We start from the raw sequence: 22,160 nt of genomic DNA, 5'->3' as shown, positions 1-22,160 counted from the left end.
CTGTCCCACCTCCCTCCCCTCTCCCTGGAAACCATAATTAACCCTCTTCCTGGCTGAGGCTAACGAGCCTTTTCCAGGAAGGGCCCAAGGTGAGAGCAGCTGCCCGGGGCTCATGGACCCCGGGGGTGTCGGGGGGCACCGGGCAGCTTCGGGGTGCAGGTGGGGGGGGCTGAGCTGCCCCCAGTGAGGGGTACAAGGGGGGGATCCTGCCCCTGCGCTCCTGAGGAGGAGGGGGTCGTGCGGCCGGAGCGGAAACTGCCCCGGGAACCGGCCCCCCGCCCATCCTGCCCCGGCTGGGGCTGAGCCAGGCTGCCCCCCCCCGATCGAGGGGGTGGGGGGCCCGGGCCCCCCCCTCGCCCCCCCCGGCCGGGGCCGAGCAGGAAGCGCAGGAAGCCTGGTTTATATTGCAGGAAATGAGGCCATCGGTGCCCGCGATTTCCCCGCGACCTGCTCCCCTCCCAGTCACCCCGGGCTGGCACCGGGGCTGCGGGGGGGGGGCCCGCAGGGGTCCCCCCCGATCCGCTCCCAACCCCCCATCGCCCTGCTGCTGCCTTCTGCCCTCGCCGGGGCCCTCGGCACCCTTGGGTGCTTCGGCGGGAGCTCCGGGGGTGCTGGGGGGCGGGGCACGCCCGCAGCCCCGGGGTGAGCCCGGTCCCAGGGGTGCCCTGTTCCCATGGGTGGCCCTGTCTCCGGGGGAGCCCGGTCCCAGCCCCCGCGGTGCCCCGGTCCCTGGGGGAGCCCTGTCCCGAGGGTGCTCCGGTCCCGGGGCGCGGGGGGGGGGCCGTCCGGGGCCGGGCAGCGCGGCGGGGCCCCGGCGGGGGCGGCCCCGGGGGATGTGGCCGCCGCTGCCGCCGCTCCCGGGGGCCGGGTCCGAGGCGGGGCTGCCCAGTGCCGGAGCCGAGCGGCCGCAGGTGGGGGCAGCCCGGCCGGGGCGGCTGCGGGCAGCGCACGGTCCCGACCGGCTGCCGGTACCGGGGGCTGGGCCAGGAGCGGGTACCGGTACAGGGGGTCGGACCGAACAGGGGGGGCCGTGGCAGTGCCAGGAAGGGGGTCCCGGGAGCGGGGCTGTGCCAAGGGACGGAGCAGGTGCCGGTACCGGCGGTGCCGCGTTAGGATAACGGGTGTCCCCGGGGCTAGGGGCAGCGGTGGGAGAAGCGGGGCCGGGGCCGGCGCCAGGAGAGGGGGAGGTCCCCGGTCCCGAGAGCCGGTGACAGGAGAGGGCAGAGGTCCCGGGATCAGGAGCGCGGCGTTAGGACCGGGATAAGAGGGGTCCCGACACCGGAGCGCGGTGCCGGGAGCGAGGAGAGGATCCGGTACCGGAGCGCAGGGTGCAGACGGGGAGGGGGGGCGGGATCGGGGCGCGGGGTCAGGTCCCGGGCAGGTGCCGGGGCAGCGCCAGGAGCCGGGTGTCCGGTCCGAGTCCCGGGGCAGTGCCCGGAGCGAAGGGCCGGTGCCCGGTGCCGGGACGCAGCAGTAGGAGGGTTTTCCCCAGGCTCGGGCTGGGTTAGGGGTTCCCGGCGCCGGGGTGCAGCGCCAGGCGAGGGGGTGCCGAGCCCGTGGGCGCGGAGCCGGCGGCGGGGGGGCCGTCCCGGTGCCCGGGCGCCGCGCTCCGAGTGGGTGGCGGCACCGGCGGGGGGGTGGGTGGGTGGGGGGTGTCAGTCGTCCCGGGCGGCCGCGGATCCCGCAGCGGCGACGGGGCCGTGGGTGTGAGAAGGAAACGGCGCCGACCCGCCCCTGGCACCTCGACCCTCTAAAAGCCCCGGGGCCGTCGCACCGGGACCATGCCCGCCCCGGCTGCCCGTGCCCCCGGCGACTGAGCGGAGGCAGCGGGGCCCGGCGGCCGGGATGCCCCGGCGGAGCCCGCTCGCCCTCGGCCTGCTCGGCCTCGCCGCCTGCCTGCTGGCCGCGCCGGTGCTGGGCTGCGGCCCGGGCCGGGGCCCGGTGGGGCGGCGGCGGCTGGGGCGGCGGCAGCTCTCGCCGCTGCTCTACAAGCAGTTCGTGCCCAACGTGCCCGAGCAGACGCTGGGGGCGAGCGGGAAGGCGGAGGGCAAAGTGCTGCGGGGCTCGGAGCGCTTCAGGGACCTGGTGCCCAACTACAACCCCGACATCATCTTCAAGGACGAGGAGAACACGGGGGCGGACCGGCTCATGACCGAGGTGGGGGCTGCGCCCGGCCCGGCCCGGCCTCGCTCCCGGGGGCGGCGGGGGGCGGGGGGCGGGGGGGCGCGCACCGGCCCTTCCTGGGGGGCGCCGGCCCTTCCCGGGGAGCACGGACTGTCCCGGGATGTATGGACCCCTCCCGGTGCTCACGGACCCCCCCGGTGCTCACGGACCCTCCCCTCGGGGCGCACGAATCCTCCCTGGGCGCACGGATCCCCGCCCCCCGGGGCACAGGGGCCCGTTCCGGTGCTCACGGACCCTCCTGGGGCGCACGGACCTCACCCCGGGGTGCACGGACCCCCCTCCGGGGCGCACGGACCCTCCCGGTGCTCACGGGCCGTCCCGGGGCGCACCGTGCCTCGCCCCGGTCCCCGTCGCCGTTCCCCGGCTCTTGGCGGCGGCACGGCAGCACCGGAGCCCCGGGACAGGGCAGTTGCACCGCGCCAGGCAGTAAGGACCCGCCGTCGAGGATTAACGGGGTGGGGGCGGTCGACGGTACCGGCGGCTCTGCTCCCCCAGGACCCCGGCCCCGGGGCGGTGCCGACGGGGCGGGTCAACGGGGAGGGGGCGGCTCCGGTACCCGTCTCCCCGGGGGGGATCCGGGGCGGCGGGAGCCCGGGAAGCGGCGCGCCCCGCCGGGATGCTCCCGGTTGCCATGGCGAGGGGCGGCTCCGCGGTAGCCATGGCGACGGGGGATGCTGCGAGTGGTCCAGGCGGCGCCGGCGGCTCCCGTGGGCCGGGACGGCGGGGGTGGCGGGGCCGGGGCGGCGGGGCCCGGCGGGGCCGCGGGCTCGGAGCCGGCCCGGGGTGCGGGCGGCTGAAAGGGCCCTTTGTGGCCGTGCCGGCATTCCCGGGGCCTGAGGTCAGCGCCGGGCTGGAAGGCGCCTATTGTCGCCGGGCCGGGCCGGGCCGGGCCGGGCGCATTCCTGCCCCCCCGCCGCTGCCGCCCCCCCCGTCCGGGCCGCCCCGGGCCCGCGCCCCGCACTCCCGCCCCCGCGGCCCCGCTCTCCCGGGAACGGCTTTGTTGCACTGGGCAACGGGGGGCACCGGGGTGCGGAGGGACACCACGACCTCACTGGCCACTGAGTGGGACCCGGGAGGGGGGCCCGACGTTGGTGCTGCCGCTGCTGAGGGGGGGCTGGGACCCCGGAGCCCCGGACCCCCCTACCATCGCCCTCGGCTCTGGGTACCAGAGCCCCGGACCCCTCCGGATCCCCCGTGCCCCCCCCAGCCACCTCTCCCTACCCTGCCCAGCCGGCGTGGAGCCCCCCACGGTGCCACTCTGGGACTCGGGTCTGGTTCAGGGTCAGCTGCACCCCCGGCCCTGCCACACAGCCCCCCCGCCAGGTTAATCAGTCACGGCCGTGGCTGCGGGGAAGGTGACACTGTCCCGGTCCCCGTCCCGGTCTCCTGCCCGTTCTGCCCGGCTGCCCGTGCTGGGGAGCGGCTCCGCCACAGGGCCCCGGGGCATGTTAACGTTCAACCTGTGCTCAGCTGAGGAGATAGCTTGGCTGTTTCCCTCTTTTTGTCCGGGGGGGCACCCCATCTGCCCCCATCCAGCAACCCCTTTGGGCTCCCTCCAAGCCCTGTGCAGGCCCAGTGTCTGTCCATCTGTCTGCATGCAAAACCCCCTGGGGAGGGGACCGGGTGCTGCAGCAGAGCTGGGGGTGATGCCAGTGCTCGTGTTCCCCCCCACCCAGCGCTGCAAGGAGCGGGTGAACTCACTGGCCATCGCGGTGATGAACATGTGGCCGGGGGTGAAGCTGCGGGTGACGGAGGGCTGGGACGAGGACGGGCACCACCTCCCCGACTCGCTGCACTACGAGGGCCGGGCGCTGGACATCACCACCTCTGACCGTGACCGCCACAAGTACGGCATGCTGGCGCGCCTGGCTGTGGAGGCTGGTTTCGACTGGGTCTACTATGAGTCCAAGGCACATGTCCACGTCTCCGTCAAAGCAGGTACCCCACGGCGGGGGGCTGCTGCCGGGGCAGGGGGCTGCTGTCCCCATAAGCATCCCAGCCTGTGACCCCCACACCCCCCTCTGCTCCTCCTTGGCATCCCAGGTCCCCATGAGATGGATGCAGCCCTGCTCTGGCCAGTGTCCAGCCCCAGTGGGTTCAGCCCGTGTCTGGCCCCAGCCCAGCTCCCCCCAGCCTTTCTGGCCACCAGATTGGCAAAAAACATACTTCCCCCAAAATAATTTTGCCTGGCCGGAGCCAGCCTTGTGGTTCAGCTCCCGGCACGGGGCCTGCTGAGGGTTGTTAAGCCAGACCAGACAGCCGCAGCCCAGGCTGCAGCGCCCAGCCCCGCGGCTGCTCCGGCCAACAGCCCCTGTCCGGCCCAGAAGTGACAATCGACAGAAAGTGAAAGTGGCTGTAAATGTCACCGTCCCCAGCTCCGAACAAAGGGCGTCAGTGCCGTGTGGACAAAGGGGCCCTGCAGTGCCCGGCTTCCCCGGGAACCGTGCGCAGGAACCGGGGGGGGCCTTTGGAAAATACCCGCTTTGTTCCAGGGGTGGTTTAGGGGCCCCAGTGGGGGGGCAGCTCCTCTTGGGGCTGTTTCCCCTCTGGAGGTGGTGACCGGTGGAGGTGTCTGGCAGGGATGGGGGACCCACGGCTTCCTCCATCCACCCAGATAACTCGCTGGCTATCCGCACCGGTGGCTGCTTCCCTGGCCATGCCACTGTGACCCTGCGGAGCGGCGAACGCCGGGGCCTGGCTGACCTGCGCCGGGGCGACTGGGTGCTGGGTGCGGAGCCGGGTGGGCGCCTGGTGCCCACTGAGGTGTTGCTCTTCCTTGACCGTGACCTGGGCCAACGCGCCTCCTTCGTGGCCATCGAGACAGCCAGCCCAGCGCGCCGGCTGCTCCTCACCCCGTCCCACCTGGTCTTTGCAGCCCGCGGAGCAGCCAACGGCACGGCTGCCTTCTTGCCCGTCTTTGCCCGCCGTGTGCGGCCGGGCGACGCGGTGCTGGCCCATGGGGCTGGCGGGCAGGGGCTGCACCCCGTGCGGGTGCTGCGGGTCTCACGGGAGGATGGCGTGGGGGTCTTCGCCCCCCTCACCTCCCATGGGACCCTGCTGGTCAACGGGGTGCTGGCATCCTGCTATGCTGTCCTGGAGAGTCACCGCTGGGCCCACCGCGCCTTTGCCCCCCTCCGCCTCTTCCACGGGCTCCTCTCGCTGCTGCCCACCCGCGCCGAGGTGGACAATGGGACGGTGCCGGAGACGGGCATGCACTGGTACTCCCGCCTGCTCTACCGGCTGGCTGGGGGAGTGCTGGGCCATGAGGTCCTGCAGGCGTAGGGGTCCCCCCAGCCTCCCGAGTCGCTGCACTGCACACCATGCCACACACACTGGAAGTGGGGGCCTCTGGCCCTGGGCCCCCCTTGGACTGCCAGGTGCTGGGGAGGAGGGAGAGGGGCACCCCCAGCCCCATGGGGAAGTTGGGGTGCCTCTCAGCTCTGTGCTGCCTGGGGTGTGTGGGGTGGTGGCGATGGGGTCCCTGGGTGGGGTGTTGTGGGTTGCCCATGGACCTGGGCTCAGCCCCCTCCCATGCCCCAGAGCCCCCACTACAGCACTGCTGGGTGCCTGGCCAGTCCCCACGCTCTGGACCCCCGCACACTTCCCCTGTATTTATTGCTTTATTAACCGCTGCGGCTGGGGCCGGGGTTGCTGCCTGTCGAGCCAAGGCTGGGCACCACCGGCCCCTGCCCCAGGGCCAAATCCAGCCCAAGGGGGGGGATGCCAAATCAGCCCAACACCGAGCATCTGGCAGCAGTTCCCGCCCGTCCCCCAGCTCTGGGGCTGTCCCTCTGTCACCCATGGTGTCCCCGCCCCCGTGCAGCTCAGTGCTGCAGGGCGGCTGGATGGGGTGTCTGCTGCAGGCACGGGCACCCTGCGCCGGGCCCGGCTCTAACCACGCTAACCGCTAACCCGCCCTGCTTGAGAGTTTTATTTTTCTATTTATAAATGGTAATATAAATGTCCCCCCCACACACCCGCCCTGGCAGCGGGGCCCGCCCCACGCGGGCAGGGGACCAGCCTGCTTTTAACCACTTCTGTTAAAAAAAAAAAAAAAGAAGGAAGTACTACTATTTAATTGTTTTGGATAAATAAAGAGACTCTATGGCCCTGGTGGAGCCCTAGCTGGAAGTGGGGGGCCGGGGAGAACTTGGGGTCCCTGGGGCTGGGGGGGGATGTCGGGAGGCAGGAGGTGGATGCGGGGGTCCCCGGGCGGGGGCGGGGGGAGGGATGGAGGAGGAACCCCTCCCCGCCCGCTCAGGTGTGCGGCCACCACGTGGCTCCGACCGTTCCCTCCGTTTTCATGAATGGAGCCCCGGCGGCCAGTGCGCATGCGCCGTCGCCCCGCCCCGCCCCCTCCTCCGCTGCGTGGCCAATGGGAGCGGGCAGGAGGTCTGTGTTGTGGTCACGTGGGACCCCCGGTGTAGTGGCGGCGGCACCGCCCCCCCCTCCCGCCGCGGCGGGCGGTTTATAGCGCTGTGTGCCGCGCCCGCCCGCCCCCCCCCCCCCCCCCCCCGCGGCGTGGGCCATGCCGCTGGTGCGCCACCGCAAAGTGCTCATCCTCGGGTACCGCGCCGTGGGTCAGTGCGGGCGGGGAGCTCGGGGGTGGGGGGGCGGCGTGGGAGGGGGCTCTGCCCTCTGCCCCAGGCCATTCTGGGTGCGGGGGGAGTGTCCCTGCCCGGGTGGTGCGTGGGAGGGAGCGGAGCTGCCCCACGGGGCACTGCCCGGGGTGCACTGGGCGGGTTGTGGCGGGGCCCTCGTGGGTGCCTCCCGCCGCCATGGGCTCAGAGCGCAGCGGGTCACCACCTCAGGTGGGGGCTGTGGGGCAGCGCTCAGCTTGGACACCCACCCCGGGGGTCCCCGTCACCCTGGGGCCGTGTCCCCTGGAACTCCCCAGGAGGGGGTGGCGAGCGCGAGGGTAGCGAGAGGCTTCCCTTCCCTCGGTCGGGCTCCTTTCCCTGCCCTGGGGTGATGCTGCGACCCCGGCCCCCAGCCCTGCACTTCCCCCACCCCAGGCAAAACCTCCTTGGCCCACCAGTTCGTGGAGGGGACGTTCATGGAGTGCTACGAGCCCACGGTGGAAAGCAGTAAGTTTGGGGGTGTGTGTGGGGGCTGCCTATGCGGGGTCCCCCTTCCTGCTGCTTCCATGGGGCCATGGGTGCTGAGAAGAGACGTGTCCCAACTTCTGGGCTGTGCCCCAAAGCCTTGTGCCAGGGGCTGAGGTACCCCCAGAGTGGGATGGAGTGGGGGTGATCCCTGGGCGGGGTGCACAGGGGTCCCAGGCAGCCCCATTAAGCTGGTGCCACCTCCACAGCCTACAACAAGATGGTGGTGGTGGGGAAGGATGAGTTCCAACTCCAGCTGGTGGATACAGCCGGTCAGGTAACGCTGGGGGGCAGGTCCTGGGGCAGGGGGGACCCGCGGGTGGGTGAGGGGCTGCTGTCCCCTGAGCCACCCCTGGCACCGTCCCTGCCCTCCCCCAGGACGAGTACACCATCCTACCCCACTCCTTCGTCATTGGCATCCACGGCTACGTCCTGGTGTACTCGGTGACGTCCCTGCGGAGGTGAGGGACCCGGCTGCCCTCCCTGCTGGGCTGTCCCCATGCCCCTAGGGCTGGGATTGCCCCCCCTGGAGGGGGGGACCCTGGTGGGGGCAGTGCCCAGAGCTCCCCTTCTCCCCACAGCTTCCAGGTGGTAAAGACCCTTCACAACAAGCTGTATGAGAGCCGGGGGAAGACGCGGTAGGTGCTGTCCCTCCCAGGGAGGGGGGTGCCCGGCGGGGGCCGGGCCCTCACCCTCCCCATGCCCACAGCATGCCCGTGGTGCTGGTGGGGAACAAGGCAGACCTGTCCCTGCAGAGGTAAGGAGGGGTCTAGGGGTCCTGTCCCCTCCTGTTGTGTGTCTCCCCCCTCCCGGGGGATGTGGTGGCCCACCCTGCCCGTCTTTGCTGTGTCTCCAGCCGGGAGGTGAAGACAGATGAAGGGAAGAAGCTGGCGGAGTCGTGGGGGGCCATCTTCCTTGAGTCCTCGGCCAAGGAGAGCCAGGTGTGGGGCAGGGTGACGTACCCCACCCGGGAATGGGATCAGGGTCCCTGGGGTGCTGGGGCTGACATCTCCTTGTCCCCAGGTGACCCAGGGGATCTTCACAAAGATCATCGAGAAGATCGACCGGGTAGACAACTCCTACGGCAGATCGACTGGCTGCTGCCTGATGTGAGCCCTGCCTGGGGCAGACCCCCGGGATGGGGCAGACCTCGCATGGGACCTTCCCCCAGACCACGGTGGTGGCTTTGGGGGTGGGTCTGGGGCCACATGGTCCCACTGTCGTACGGGACCCCTCACTTTGCACAGTCTGTGGGGCTCATGAGGGGCTGGGAGCGGGGTGGGGGTCCCGTCCCAGCCGGGGAGCACCCCCTTCTCATAGCTGCTGTCCCCCCACTTGCACAAGGGGCTGTTCCCCCTCCGGCTGTGGGGAGCCGGGGCTGAATGCGGGTGTTGTTCCGGACAGGGGGGCCGCGGTCTGGCTGTGCCGCGCTGGCAGCCACCGCTCGTGGGAGTCAGGGCCGCGGGACTGGAACAATTAAACGTTGTTTTGTCTGTGAACCCCCTTGGATCCCAGGCTGGGGGGGCTGCTCCTGCCCCGGGGGTGGGGAGAGAGGTGAGGCAGCATGGGGGGATCCCCCAACACCCCAGTATTGGGCTGTCCTCCACGCTGAATGCACTGTGGGGCTGAGCCCCGCCATGGGGCTGGGCACCCTGAGGGTGTCACTGGTACCCTGGGGGGGTTCTGCAGCCCTGTCCCCCCAAAAAGCCACAGCCTGAGCTGGGTGAGCATGTGCATGGGGGGATCTGCAGTGCCAGGGTGTGCGGCCTTGCTGCGGTTCCCCATGTGGCTTATCTCCACCCAGCCAGGCTAATTACTGCTAATTACCCAATTATGCTGTTAGCAAGGAGCAGGGAGCTGCTAGGAGGGAAGTGGGGTGCTGGGGTGCGGGGGGGCTGTTAGTGCCCCCCCAGTCAGTGGTGGGATGGAGCAGGGAGGGAGTGCCGGGGCCGGGATGTTGCAGCCCGGGGATAGTGCGTGGCTATCCCCCCCACCCCCGACCTCTGTCCTCTGGCTGTGGGGGTTCGGGCTGCGGGGGGGGGGGGGGCGGTACTTTGCCCTGCTCGTACTTGCCCATGGTCGCCCCGGTGCTGTCCTGTCCCGAGAGGGGGTCGGGGACCCTTCCCCCGCCCCACCGGAGCGAGGTGGGGGGGGCGGGGGGCCCGGAGCCACCGCCCTGCTCCGACCCCGCTCGGCGCACGGCTGCCCCCGCTGGCTGGGGGTCCGTGGGGCTGAGGGCTGCGGGGCGGGCGCGAGTGGGATGGGGGGCGTGCGTGGAGGTTCCCATGGCTGCCCGGTACGGGGAGGCGCCACGGGCAGCCGGCGTTGCCCCACGCGGGGGCACAGGGCCGTGGCTCAGCAGCGGGTGCCGTAGGGCGCGTGTCCCGCGCGTTCGGGGCACAGCGCGGGAGCCGGGTCCGGGCACAGCGGCTGCCCCGGGGACACCGGGACCGGGCGCGGAGCCCTCCCCACGGTCCCCCGCGTCCGCGGCGGGGCCGCTCGGGTCCCCGGGAGGGGTGGGGTCGGGGGGGCGGAGCTACCGCCGTTGCCCGGTGCCGCCCCGCCGTGCCCACGTGCGCGCCGCCCGCCCCGGCGCCGGCGGGGTTAAGCGTCGCGGAGGGATCCCTCCCGGCAGCGTGCGCTACGGCCCGCGCCGTCACACCCCCCGCCGGCCGTAGCGCCCGCCGCGCACCGTCTCCCTCCGCCCGAGCCCCCGCCGCCAAGTAGTGCGGGCGCGGCGCCCCCCGGCCGCGGCCCCCAGGGCGCAGCGCGGCGGCCCCGGCGGGGCGGGCGGGCGGGCGGGCGGGGCGGGGCGGGGGCGGGCGGCGGGACCTACTTTCCTCTGGAAATGGCCGCGCCGGGGAGCACCGTCCGCCCCGCGCCCCGAGGCCCGTCGGCGTAGGGCGGCCGCGGGGGTAAGAGCCGGGCGGGGGGTGGCCCCGCCGGGGCTCCCGCGCGTTCGGGCCCGGGCCCAGCGGCCCCGGAAGGGAGAAGGCCCCGCGTTCGTTTCCCCGGGCCGCGGCGCCTCCGCCGCGCCGGGCCGCGCCGCCGCCGCCGCCTTCTCCCGGCCAGGCCTCCCCGGCGGCCGGGCCCGGAGCGCGGCCCCCCCCCCCCTCCCCAACCCCCCTCCCCGGCTCCCTTTGTGTCCGCCGCCGGTACCGGCGATGCCCGCTGCCGGGGGAGCCGGCGGGGCCCGGGCCGCCGCGCCGCCGCCTGAGCGCAGGTACGGCCGGGCCCGGCGCCCCGGGGCCCCGGTGCCGGTGCCCGGGTAGGCCGCGGCGGGCCGGGGCATGGGCCCTGGCTGGCTCGGCCCCCACGGAGGGTCCGGTTGCTCCGGGGAGGGGGCGGAGAGCGCGGCCCGGGGGTACCGGGGAAGGGGGGGGCGCGTCCTCGCGCGGTTCTTCGGCTCCCCCCACCCCCCCGGAGCCCCGGGGGCGCGGGCCGGGCCCCTCCGCCGACCCCCCCGCCGCGTCTCCGGTGCGCGTCGGGGCCCTTCCGGGGGGGGCGCGCAGCCGTCCCGGGGCGGCCCTGAATCCCCCTCGATTACCGGGGAACCGGAGAGGGTTTGTTGGGGTGGGGGGCGGCCCCCACCCCCCTACCTCCCCACCTCCCCACCTCCCCCGCTCCCGGGCCGGGACACAGACGTGCCCGGCCGGGGGCTCTCTCTGACCCCACCCCCGCGCTGTCTCGGGGGTCTGTCGGGGTTTTGGGGTGCCGGGGGCTGCCCCCCCCCCCGGTGCCCCGTGCGTGGGGGTGGTGGGGCGTCGGTGCGTGGAGCTGGAGGGGCGGGGCGGGCGTTTCTCCCGCGCGAGGCTTGCGGTCGGGTTTGGGGTCTCCTTTGCACACCCCCTGCCACTGCTGCCTGGGCCCCCCCGGGTTTTTGGGGTGCATGTGAAATACAGATTGGAGGGAGGAAGGTGGGGGCATGCCCCCCACCCCAACGTTGGTCGTGGTGTTTGTGGGTGAACCCCCCACCACACTCATTCTCCCCCCTCCCACCTCCCGTGCCGCGGGGTGTCGGTGCTGGCTTTGGGGAAACTGAGGCAGCGTCTGGGTGCCAAAGGGGGGCTCCCTGGCACCCCGCTTTATTGCTGCACCCCGAATCCCGCCTGGCCCCCCGGTGTGTGTCACTGGGGGGTCCTGGCTTTGCTGTGGGCCTTGTGGGGGCTTCGCCCCTGTGGAGCTGGTGCTGCTGCTGCTGGAAAGGTCTGGGTGGCTCCTCCGGGGTCCTGGGCCACCTGGTCCCTCGCCCCCAGCCCGTGTGTGGCCTTGCTGGTGGGGAGTGGGCTGCCCAGGGGTGTTGCTGTACCGTCCTAACCCTGCTTTGGGGGGCAACCTAGGGGTCCAGCGGGTGATGGTGGGGGAGTGGGGAGTATCTGTCCCTACCCGGGGTCTTGTGGACCCCAGGGAACCAGGACCTCCCACCCGCTCGTGGCACATGTGGGAAGGGACACTTCTGCCAGGCTGAGACCCCACAAACTGATCTCGGGGAGTGGCCGGAGGGGGCTGCCCTGTCCCTTGGGTGGGGGGGTTGCGGGGGGGGGGGGGCTGGAGAAGGGCCCCTTCATCTATATGCTGATGGATCTTGCCCCCTCGCAGCTGCGGGCCTCCCCCGAGGGACGCCGGAGGCAGGATGGACGAACAGAAGCCGCCCAGCGAGGAGAGGGACGCGGACGCACCCGGTGAGTGTGGGGCAGGGTGCTGGGGGGGGGGCTGGCGCTGTTGTCCCCCCCCGGGGTTGGGTGCTCACATTGCCCCCCATGGTGACGGCTGCTCTCCTGGCAGCCGATGGGGCTGTGGCCTCGGAGGAGATGGGCAGCGCGGAGGGGGACCCCCTGAAACCCCCTGAAGGAGCCTCCGCGGGGCCGGAGCTGGAGAGCATGGACACGAAGGGACCTCCCCAGGGCGGCAGGTGAGGGGGGAGGGGTTTGGGGGGGTGGCGTGGAGCTGGTTGGGGGGGGTCCTGAGTGTCCCTGACACCCCCTGTCCCCCTGCCCCAGCACACTGGCCCGCCGCTGCGCCCTCTGTAACTGTGGGGACTGGAGCCCGCACGGGCAGCGGGAGCTGCAGCGCTTCGAGCCAGCGCCCGACTGGCCTGAGCGGCTGGCGGGGCATGAGCCCCCCGAGGGTCCTGGCCAGCCCCCCCCGGAGCTGGAGCCGGTGGGTGATGACCTGGCACAGATTGGATTCTCCGAGCGGGTGACTCCGGTGCAGCTCTTTGAGCCGACGGGTGAGTGCAGTCGCAGCCCTGGGATCCCTGTCCCACCACCCCAGGCCTCCTACCCGGCCTGGGAACGTCCCCGTCCCTGACGCCCCCTCCCCACAGGGCACTGCTGGGTCCACCGCTGGTGCGCAGCCTGGTCCGCTGGTGTGGGGCAGGAGGCGGCGGGGGCCGGCCGGCGTGGACAGAGCTGTTTTCTCAGGGATCTCACAGGTGAGTGGGTCCCAGGGAGGGCGGGGGGTGGCGGGGGGCTCGGTCCCGGCCCCGTCCACTGTCACTCTGACCCCGCCGGGCTCATCTGCTTTCAGAAATGTGAACACTGTCGGCGGATGGGGGCCACCATCCCGTGCCGCGCGGCCGGCTGCCCCCGCCTCTACCACTTCCCCTGTGCCGCTGCCAGCGGCTGCTTCCAGTCCATGAAGACCCTCCGGCTCTTCTGTCCCCAGCACGTGGCCGAGGCCATGCAGATGGGTGCGTGCAGGCTGGGGCTGCCAGCCCTGGGTGCTGGGTCCTCTCCTGCCCCGGAGGGGGGTCCCAGGGGGGCAGAGCCTGGGGAGGGGGCGGTCTTGATAGCCCACTTCTCTCCCCCCATCCAGAGGACGCCCGGTGCTCGGTGTGCGACGGGCCGGGCGACCTGCGGGACCTGGCTTTCTGCACGAGCTGTGGGCAGCACTACCACGGGGCCTGCCTGGACATCGCCCTGACGCCCCGCAAGCGCTCGGGCTGGCAGTGCCCCGAGTGCAAAGTGTGCCAAACCTGCAGGTGAGCCCGTGTCCCCATGGCGGGGCGGAAACAACGAGGGGTGCACAGGAGGGGGACGCAGCTCTCACGCCCCCCCCAAACTTGCACCCCGCAGGCAGCCTGGCGAGGACTCCATGATGCTGGTCTGCGAGGCTTGCGACAAGGGCTACCACACTTTCTGCATGGAGCCGGCCATCGAGGGCCTCCCCACCGACTCCTGGAAGTGCAAGGTGCGTCCTGCTCTCGCCAAGGGGGTACGGGGTGCCTGGTCTGCCCCCCCGCCCACCCCTGATGTGCCTCCGCCTCCCCTCCAGAGCTGCCGGGTCTGCTCGGACTGTGGCCGGCGCCCGGCAGGGCTCGACCCCGGCTGCCAGTGGTACCGGAGCTACTCGGTGTGCGAGGGCTGCCAGCGGCGCCGCGCCACGGAAGATGCCAGCGGGGCACCGGCACACACGCCCCAGCCGGACCCCCCTGCCCAGATGTGAGTGGGGATGGGGGGACTGGATGGGGGGGGGTGTTGCTCTGGGTGCCCCCTTTACAGGTGGGAGGATGGGTCCTGTGGCCCCAGGGAGGGGGTGGCCTGAGCCCTGCGCCCCTCACCTGGTCCCCCCATCCAGGTTGGCATCCCCTGACCGCAGCGAGCCACCGGACGTGCCTGAGCTGGAGCCTGTGGGGTGCAACGAGAAGCCACAGCTGGGGGGGGACTCTGAGGAGGCACCCCCAGGCGATGGCGGGTCTCCTCCCGACAAGCCGACCCCTGTGGAGGTGCCGCCCAGTGAGGTGCCCCCTGATGAGCTGCCCCTCAACAAGTCACCTCTCAATGAGTTGCCCCCCGTTCTCGTGCAGCCCCCCGAGGAGCCCCCCGTTCTCGTGCAGCCCCCCGAGGAGCCCCCCGTTCTCGTGCAGCCCCCTGAAGAGCCCCCCGTTCTTGTGCAGCTCCCCGAAGAGCCCCCCGTTCTCGTGCAGCCCCCTGAGGAGCCCCCTGTTCTCGTGCAGCCCCCAGACGAGCCCCCTGTTCTTGTGCAGCCTCCTGAGGAGCCCCCTCCTCTCATGCTGCCACCTGATGAGCCACCCCCTGACGAGCTGCCCCTTGAGAGACCCCCCCTTGGCGAACTGCCCCTTGACAGATCCCCCGTCGAGGGGCTGCCCCCCAGTGAACCATCCCTTGATGAGTTGCCCCGCAATGAGCCACCCCTTGATGAGCTGCCCCATGATATACCTCCCCTTGAGGAGCTGCCCCCCAACAAACCACTGCTCGAAAAGTTGCCCCCTGATGAGCTGCCCCATCACAAATCACCCCCCGAAGAGCCACCCCCAGAAGATCTGCCCCCCGAAGAGCCACCCCCAGAAGATCTGCCCCCCGAAGAGCCACCCCCAGGAGATCTGCCCCCCAAAGAGCCTCCCCCAGAAGATCTGCCCCCCAAAGAGCCACCCCCTGACGAGCTGCCCCCTGAAGAGCCGCTCCCCCCCAGCGAGCCGCTACCCGAGGAGGAACCCATGCCACCAGGTAAATGGGGGTGTCCCCTTTCCCCTCCCATGGGTGCAGGGGTCCCACGCCTGGGTGTTCTCCCAGCACTGCTCTTGTGTGACCCTCAATCTGTTGACCCTGATTTCATGCTTCGATGCCCCGTTTTGGGGGTATATGAGGAGCTGGGGGGGGTCTCAGGCGATGCTTGTTGCCTCTCAGCCCCACGCTGGGTGGCATGGGGGTGAAGGGGCCCCCGTGCCCCCCCTCACCCACTGCCCATCCTGCAGGTCTCCTCCCTGAGGTGGCTGTGGCAGAGGAAGCGCCAGCCCTGGCCCCAGAGGTGCCCCCCGAAGAGGAGATGGAGCTGGAGCCAGAGCCCTTGCTGCCCCCTGAGATGGCACCCCCACCCCCAGCTCCCCCAGGTGGGTCTGGGGGTGCACCGGGGTCAGGTGGGGGTGTTTTTGCTGGGGGCTGCAGTCTCACTGTTCTCTCCACCCCCTGCCCAGATCTCTGTGCCGTCTCGCCCGCCTGCCCCCCAGACCCTTCGCCGAACACCAAGGAGGATGAGGTGCCTGAACCACCCACCCCAGCCCTGCCCGATCCCCCCGGCAGCCCCGGCACAGCCATGGACACCGAGCCCCCTGGCTCCCCACCACCCCCACTGGGCTCTCCTGCCTGCACCCTGGCCCTCGCCGAGCCCCCTGAGGATGAGGAGATGGAGACAGCTGGTGCTGAGGGGGAGTCACCAACCAGCCCCCCCAGGGATGGCCCCCCTGCCAGCCCTGCACCAGAGCTGGGGCCTTTCCCAGGCCTGACTGAGGAGGAGGAAGAGGAGGAGGAAGAGGCGCCAAGGCTGGAACGGGAGGGCACCAGTGGGAGCTCCCCGCCACTGAGTGAGGAGGATGCGCTGGAGGAAGGCCGGGCTGGGGGGGACCCTGAAGCCAAGGGGTCCCCCTTGCTCCTGGAGCCGGAGGAGCTGGGCCCTGAGACCCCCATGGAGGTGTGCGCCGCCGGGGAGAAGCTGCTGGGGCGCGGAGATGAGGGGGCCCCCGAGCCCCCTGCCCTGCGCCCCCGGCCCGACATCCTCAACGAGATCTCCAACCTGAGCCAGGGGGACACGAGCAGCAGCTTCCCTGGCTCAGAGCCGCTGCTGGGCTCCCCGGACCCCGAGGGCGGGGGCTCGCTGTCCCTTGAGCTGGGGCCGGCCTCGGCCGACGCCAGCCTGCAGAAGGAGGACGCCGGATCGCTGCCGCTGGGCGCCGAGACCGACGACTCGCTGCTCTTTGAGCCGGCCGCCAAAGGAGACGGGGACAAGAGCCGGCGGCGCAGCTCGCCGGGGCGCTCCCGCGTCAAACAGGTATTGGGGGTACCCTGCCAGCCCCAATCTCGGGGGGAACCACCACCCTCGCTGCCCCACCAGGGCCGCGCCCCCCTCCCCGGGCTGCCCCTGCAGCGAGTAGGCGAGGGCCGAGCGTGCAATGGGGGTGGGATGGGGGCCGTACCCCTCCACTGCCCCTGTCCCGGCTGGGATGCGTGGCCAGGGTCCAGCTGGGCCCTCCGGGTTGCTGTAACCGCCCTCTCCCCTTGGCCTTAGGGTCGCAGCAGCAGCTTCCCCGGGCGGAGGCGCCCTCGAGGTGGGTCCCACGGGGGCCGTGGCCGTGGCCGTGCACGCCTGAAGTCGACCACCTCGTCTGTTGACACCCTAGCAGTAAGGCTGGGCTGGGGCAGAGGTGGGGGGCTGTGGGGGAGGGTCCCCAAGCTGTTAGGTGGCAGTGCTGAGAGCTGAGCGTCTTCCCCGTTCCCTTCCCCACCATCCCGGTCCCTCAGAAAGGCTTGGGAGCCCTTGGGGTCATGTGGGGGTGGGCAGGGGTCTTGGGGGGGAGGTGACTGCCTGGTGCTGTGCTGTGGGTCTGGGTTTCACCCCACAGGTATAGGGCAGGTATGGAGCTGCCCCCTGGGGAGGGGCTGCCTTGCAGGTGGGCAGGGGATCTGCTCCCCCGACATGTTCCTGCGTCCCCCAGTTTGGCACCAGATTGTGGCTGATGCCTCCCCCAAACTGCATGGGGAGTGGGGGTCCCTGGTGCTGAGTCCCCCTCTCTGTCCCCAGCTCGCTGACGTGGAGAGCTCACCCAGCAAGGAGGAGGATGAGGACGATGACGACACGATGCAGAACACGGTCGTCCTCTTCTCCAACACTGACAAGTTTGTGCTCATGCAGGTAACCAGGGCGCTGTGGGACGGACAGATGGATGGGGCAGGACAGACTCCTGGTCTTCCCCAGCTCCTGTACCCACCCCGGCTCCTCTCACGGCCTCTCTCCCCCAGGACATGTGCGTCGTGTGCGGCAGCTTCGGGCGTGGGGCCGAGGGGCACCTCCTCGCCTGCTCCCAGTGCTCCCAGTGCTACCACCCCTACTGCGTCAACAGCAAGGTGAGGGGGACCACGTCCCCTGTCCCTGCGCTGGGCAAGCGGGACCATGCTGTGCCCCTTGGGGACCCGCATGGCTGGACCACGTCCCTCGAGGCATGAGCACGATGTCCATGTGGCCGTGCCGAGCCCTGGCGTGTGCCCCCGTCACCGTGCTGAGCCCTGGGGTGCCCCCACGGCCACGCCGAGCCCGGGGAACCCAGTGGCTGTATTCACGGCTCACACAGCCGCTCTCCCCGTCCCCAGATCACGAAGGTGATGCTGCTGAAGGGCTGGCGCTGCGTGGAGTGCATTGTCTGCGAGGTGTGCGGCAAAGCCTCCGACCCCTCCCGGCTCCTGCTCTGCGACGACTGCGACATCAGCTACCACACGTACTGCCTGGATCCCCCCCTGCAGACCGTGCCCAAGGGCGGCTGGAAGTGCAAGTGGTGCGTGGGGGGCGTGAAGGAAGCCCGGGGCGGGGGGCTCGGGCCCGGTGCTGACCCCTCGGCGCCCTCCCCCAGGTGCGTGTGCTGCGTGCAGTGCGGGGCGGCTTCTCCTGGCTTCCACTGCGAGTGGCAGAACAACTACACGCACTGTGCGCCCTGTGCCAGCCTGGTCGTCTGCCCCTTCTGCCGCGAGAAGTACGTGGAGGACGACCTGCTCATCCAGTGCCGGCACTGTGATCGGTGAGCACCGCGCCGCCACCGCGGCCTGCGCCCCCCCGGGGTGGGGGTCTTCACTGCGCTTGGGTTCCCCGAGAGGTGACCGGGGTGCGTGACGGGTCCCCGCTGCCCGCAGGTGGCTGCATGCAGCGTGCGACAGTCTCTTCACGGAGGAGGAGGTGGAGCAGGCTGCGGATGAAGGCTTCGACTGCAGCGCCTGCCAGCCCTACGTGGTCAAGCCGGCCGGTGAGTGTATGGGGTGGGGGGAGCCTGTGGGGTTCAGGGGATGTTTGGGGGACGTGGGGACTCACCTCTCTGTCTGCCTTTCCCTCTGCAGTGCCCGCACCTCCCCCAGATACTGCCTCGGTCAAGGCCAAGGAGCCAGGTACGTGCGATGCCGGGATCGGTGCCGTGGGCTCCCAGGGCTGTCCCCAACACTGGCTTTTGTCCCCAACACTGGCTTTTGTCCCCACAGAGCCCCAGTATTTCCGCTTCGAGGGTGTGTGGCTGACGGAGACGGGGATGGCGGTGCTGCGCAACCTCTCCCTGTCGCCTCTGCACAAGCGGCGGCAGCGCAAGGGCCGGCTGGGCACCCTGAATGGGGAGGGGGGGCTGGAGGGGGGCGACCCTCTGGGTCCCGATGACAAGAAGGACGGTGACCTGGATGCTGACGAGCTGCTCAAAGCCGAAGGTGTGTTTTCCTGGTGGGTGAGCTGGGGGGGTTGCAGCAGGGGGGTGCAGGGGACCCCGCTAACGTGTGTGTGTCCCCTGGCAGTGGGTGTCGAGCACATGGAGTGTGAGATCAAGCTGGAGGCTCCAGCCAGCCCCGACCGCGACGTTGGGGCTGATGTGGACTTGGGGAAGGGGCTGGAGGACCCGGAGGAGTGCAAGAAGAGGAAGCGCAAGCCGTACCGGCCTGGTGAGTGCCACCCAGGGTCACCCCCCGAGCCCTGGATCACTGCCCCAGCCATGTTGTGACCCCCCCCACCTCCTCTTCCTCTGCCCACCAGGCATCGGTGGCTTCATGGTGCGGCAGCGCAAGTCCCACACCCGCCTGAAGAAGGTCTCGGCGGTGCTGGCTGAAGTGGGGCGCGAGGGGCTGAGCACCGAGGGGCACCCGGAGGACGGTAGGGCCCGGTGGCACCTGTCCCCTTCCCTTCCCCATCCCCGGGGGATGGAGAGGGACCGCGGGGTGCGCCCCATGGTGCTGGGACGGTGCTGGACCTGAGCCTTTCCCCTGGCATGGGAATAGCCCAAACTCTTTTTGGGGGAGGTGTTAACAGCGTGGCTGTTGCAGGGGCTCCGGGGGACCTTCTGGTTGAGGGCGGCCTGGATCCGGGCTCGGCAGAGGGGGACGAGAAGAAGAAGCGCCGGGGAAGGAAGAAGAGCAAGTTGGAGGACATGTTCCCCCCCTACCTGCAGGTGGGATGGACGGGGTGGACAGAGGTGGTCCTGGGGTAGATGGGGTGGGAACGGATGCTGTGGCTGCCTGGATGGATGCCATGGACGCCCAGACGGACACTGTGGCACTGATGGCAGCTCCCCCTTTGGCAGGAGGCGTTTTTTGGGAAGGCGCTGATGGACCTGAGCCGGAAGGCGCTGCTGGCGGCGGGCGGCGTGGGGGACGGGGCCGCCCGCCCCTCCCTGGGACAGGGTGCCCCGCGGCCGAAGGGTGACCCCAATCTAACTGGGGCGCTGCAGGGTGCCCCCGCCGACAGGAGGGAGACCCCCACACACCCCCGAGGTGAGTGTGTCCAGGAGCTGGACTGGGAACCCAAAACCTGACTGCTGCCTCTGAGAGGGGTCCCGTGGGGTTGGTGGGGGGCTTTGGGGGATGTCATGGATACTGGGGGCTGTTGAAGGACTCCTGGAGTTGCTGGGGGTTGTTGAAGGACTCCCGGGGCTCTTGTGGGACTCCCGGGGTTGTTGCAGGCTTTTGGAGGACAGTAGGGCGGTTGGGTGATTCCAGGGCTGTTGGGGGCTATTCTGGGCACAGGAGGTCATCGGAGGATGCTGAGGGCTGTCAGGGGTTGCTGTTGACACCGAGGGGTGTAGGAGGACCCCCAGGGCTGTTGGGGGGTACTGGTGTCCCCCAGCCCCACTGAGGCCTGGTGCCCCACAGGGGATGACAGCACGGACGGCAGTGCCGCCGCTCCCGAGGATGATGGGAAGGACGACGCGAAGGCCGAGGACCTGGGTGAGCCCCAGGGAACCCTGAGGGTCACCCTGCCGGTCCTCCTGCCGTGCTGGTGGGCCGCCGGTTGTGCGGGAGAGATCGAAAGCCGAGTCCTCCGCGGAACCTTTGATAGGCGGCCTAGAGCGTCTGCAACCATAGAGACGGAACTGCTCTATGATTGAGTACGCTCTAGGCAGGACGGGAAGTACGGGGAGGACTCTATGGTTTCCCTGAGTGACTCGCGGGCGCTGATGACCATAGAGTTGCGCGTAGAGCGCCGCCGCGTGGTGCGGCGCTCTGCACGGCCCCGGGGACTGGCGGACTCCTGTTCCCCTGTAGGGGCTGAGGGCGTTGGGGGCTGCCCCTTGTGGGCCCCGTGCTTGGGGCGTCCCGAGCCCTGAGGTGGGGGGTCCCGGGGTGCTGAGGGCACCCACTGATTCCTCCTGGCAGGGGCCGATGAGCCGAAGGATTCCCCGGACCCCGGGGACGCCGAGAAACCAGCCACCCCAGGCGAGGGTGCGCTCAGCTCCGACCTCGACAAGATCCCCACGGAAGGTGAGGCCCCCCTGCACCCCTTCTTATTGGTTGAAGCAAGGGAGGTCCCAGGGCTGGGACCCCTGGGTTTCTCCTCCACTTTCCATCAGCGTGAGAGTTGCTCCACGTGCTGCCTGCGATGGTTCAGCTCGTCCTTTTCCCCCTGCAGAGCTGCCCAAGATGGAGAGCAAAGATGTCCAGCAGCTCTTCAAGGACGTGCTGGGCTCGGCAGAGCGTGGGGAGCAGCCCCTGAACTGCGTGGCCGCGGGGATGGAGGCTGGCGGCGCAGGGCAGGACCCCAGCCGGGCACAGCGGCCGTTCCTCCAAGGAGATCTCCAGCTGCCGGGGCAGGGTGCGTGGGGCTGGCACAGCCTTGAGATGAGACGTGGTGATTTGGGCGGGGGTCCTGCTGGGTGGGGGGGAAGGGCAGGGCCTCACCATCTGCCCTGGGAAAGCCAATGTGTTGTGTCCTCGTTTGGGGCTGGGCTGTGTGAGCAGCAGTGGTGCCTGTGGTACGGGAGAGCTTGGGTTCCTGGGTCTGCCCTGTTACTCAGGGGATGAACGTGGAAAGTGTTTTGGGGGCCTTCAGGGGGGATCTCCTATTGTCTGAGGACTTATGGCACCCCTGGGGCGGGTGCAGGCTTGAGCCCCAGCTCTGCCCTCCCTGCAACCCCTCTCCCTTCACTCGCAGGGAGTGTTTCCCTGGGTTCTCTGTCTGGAGCTGTCTCCTTGGAGTCGTATTCGGGTGTCTGCCAGTCCCCATTCCTCGATAACAGGTATGTGGATAGGCAGGGGAGCTGGGGCTGCCCTCCTTGGAACGGGTGAACCCCAGGGTGTTGGGGGACCTCCTCCTCCCTCACACCCAGCTGCTTCCTGACGCTTTCTCCCCCATGCAGGGAGCGGAGCGGCTTTTTCAGCCCAGACCACTGCGAGCCTGAGAGCCCCTGGGCCAGCAGCTCAGCCGCCACCACCCCCTCGACACCCACAACGCCCACAACAGAGGGCGAGGGTGACGGGCTGTCCTACAACCAGCGCAGCCTGCAGCGCTGGGAGAAGGATGAGGAGCTGGGTGAGCTCTCTACCATCTCGCCCGTCCTCTACGCCAACATGAACTTCCCCAACCTCAAGCAGGATTATCCAGGTAGGGCTCTGGGGGGGCTGCGGCCGCCCTGTTCGGGGTGCGGGCAGCGGGGGGGAGCTGGGTGCAGCGTAACACCCCGGTCCCTGTTCAGAGGGGAGATCCTGTCTGCTCTGGTACAGGGCTTGGCTGTGAGACTGAGGTGCTCCTTGCAGCGATGGTGGGGGGTCTCGGTGTCAGCTGCTGCACACATGAAGGGGGATGGTCACCCACTGAGGACCTGGGTGGGCTTGTCAGGCATGGGCTAACGTGGATTTTCTTCTCTTTGTCTGCTCCTACTGGACTCCCAGACTGGTCGAGCCGTTGCAAACAGATCATGAAGCTCTGGAGGAAGGTCCCTGCCACAGACAAAGCCCCCTATTTGGTGAGTGCTGGGGTGTTGCTGGGGCGGGGGGGCCTGGGCGCCGGGGGCTGCGAGTCAGCTGGCTTCGTGTTTTTGTTAGCAAAAGGCCAAAGATAACCGGGCGGCTCATCGCATCAACAAGGTGCAGAAGGTACGTGCTGGAGCGGGGAGGTGCCCGG

At 70.5% G+C, this 22,160-nt stretch overlaps 3 protein-coding genes across 3 annotated transcripts in view; all 3 read left to right on the top strand.

Annotated features, from left to right (window-relative positions):
• Positions 1-1,715: 1,715 nt before the first annotated feature.
• Positions 1,716-6,297, top strand: DHH (desert hedgehog signaling molecule). The gene is made up of 3 exons (XM_075075579.1): positions 1,716-2,157; positions 3,861-4,122; positions 4,799-6,297. The coding sequence occupies exons 1-3, from the start codon at positions 1,846-1,848 to the stop codon at positions 5,464-5,466; spliced, it is 1,242 nt and encodes a 413-aa protein (XP_074931680.1). The 5' UTR covers positions 1,716-1,845; the 3' UTR covers positions 5,467-6,297.
• Positions 6,298-6,660: 363 nt separating this feature from the next.
• On the top strand, positions 6,661-8,788 carry RHEBL1 (RHEB like 1). Its single transcript, XM_075075580.1, has 8 exons — positions 6,661-6,764; positions 7,200-7,271; positions 7,499-7,566; positions 7,668-7,750; positions 7,871-7,927; positions 7,999-8,046; positions 8,146-8,230; positions 8,313-8,788. Exons 1-8 carry the CDS (start codon positions 6,713-6,715, stop codon positions 8,400-8,402), a joined length of 555 nt encoding a protein of 184 aa, XP_074931681.1. The 5' UTR covers positions 6,661-6,712; the 3' UTR covers positions 8,403-8,788.
• A 1,483-nt stretch (positions 8,789-10,271) lies between these two features.
• The window catches only part of KMT2D (lysine methyltransferase 2D), a 28,025-nt gene continuing 16,136 nt past the window's right edge, over positions 10,272-22,160 (top strand). Inside the window, 32 exon segments of the mRNA XM_075075872.1 lie at positions 10,272-10,512; positions 11,889-11,971; positions 12,075-12,201; positions 12,290-12,519; positions 12,616-12,683; positions 12,685-12,723; positions 12,819-12,981; positions 13,107-13,272; positions 13,367-13,481; positions 13,566-13,732; positions 13,869-14,758; positions 15,007-15,141; positions 15,226-16,076; positions 16,314-16,427; positions 16,827-16,937; positions 17,045-17,149; positions 17,393-17,574; positions 17,650-17,814; positions 17,927-18,036; positions 18,128-18,175; positions 18,266-18,481; positions 18,566-18,709; positions 18,801-18,917; positions 19,088-19,212; positions 19,345-19,534; positions 19,913-19,987; positions 20,417-20,521; positions 20,670-20,852; positions 21,192-21,276; positions 21,397-21,641; positions 21,929-22,002; positions 22,082-22,132. Of these exon segments, the coding sequence (XP_074931973.1) occupies positions 10,454-10,512; positions 11,889-11,971; positions 12,075-12,201; positions 12,290-12,519; positions 12,616-12,683; positions 12,685-12,723; positions 12,819-12,981; positions 13,107-13,272; positions 13,367-13,481; positions 13,566-13,732; positions 13,869-14,758; positions 15,007-15,141; positions 15,226-16,076; positions 16,314-16,427; positions 16,827-16,937; positions 17,045-17,149; positions 17,393-17,574; positions 17,650-17,814; positions 17,927-18,036; positions 18,128-18,175; positions 18,266-18,481; positions 18,566-18,709; positions 18,801-18,917; positions 19,088-19,212; positions 19,345-19,534; positions 19,913-19,987; positions 20,417-20,521; positions 20,670-20,852; positions 21,192-21,276; positions 21,397-21,641; positions 21,929-22,002; positions 22,082-22,132 (5,538 nt within the window). The 5' untranslated portion in view covers positions 10,272-10,453.

The sequence above is a fragment of the Phalacrocorax aristotelis genome, chromosome 26 (assembly GCF_949628215.1).
Source record: "Phalacrocorax aristotelis chromosome 26, bGulAri2.1, whole genome shotgun sequence".
Classification (NCBI taxonomy): domain Eukaryota; kingdom Metazoa; phylum Chordata; class Aves; order Suliformes; family Phalacrocoracidae; genus Phalacrocorax; species Phalacrocorax aristotelis.
This window is presented reverse-complemented; position numbering and strand designations above follow the sequence as displayed.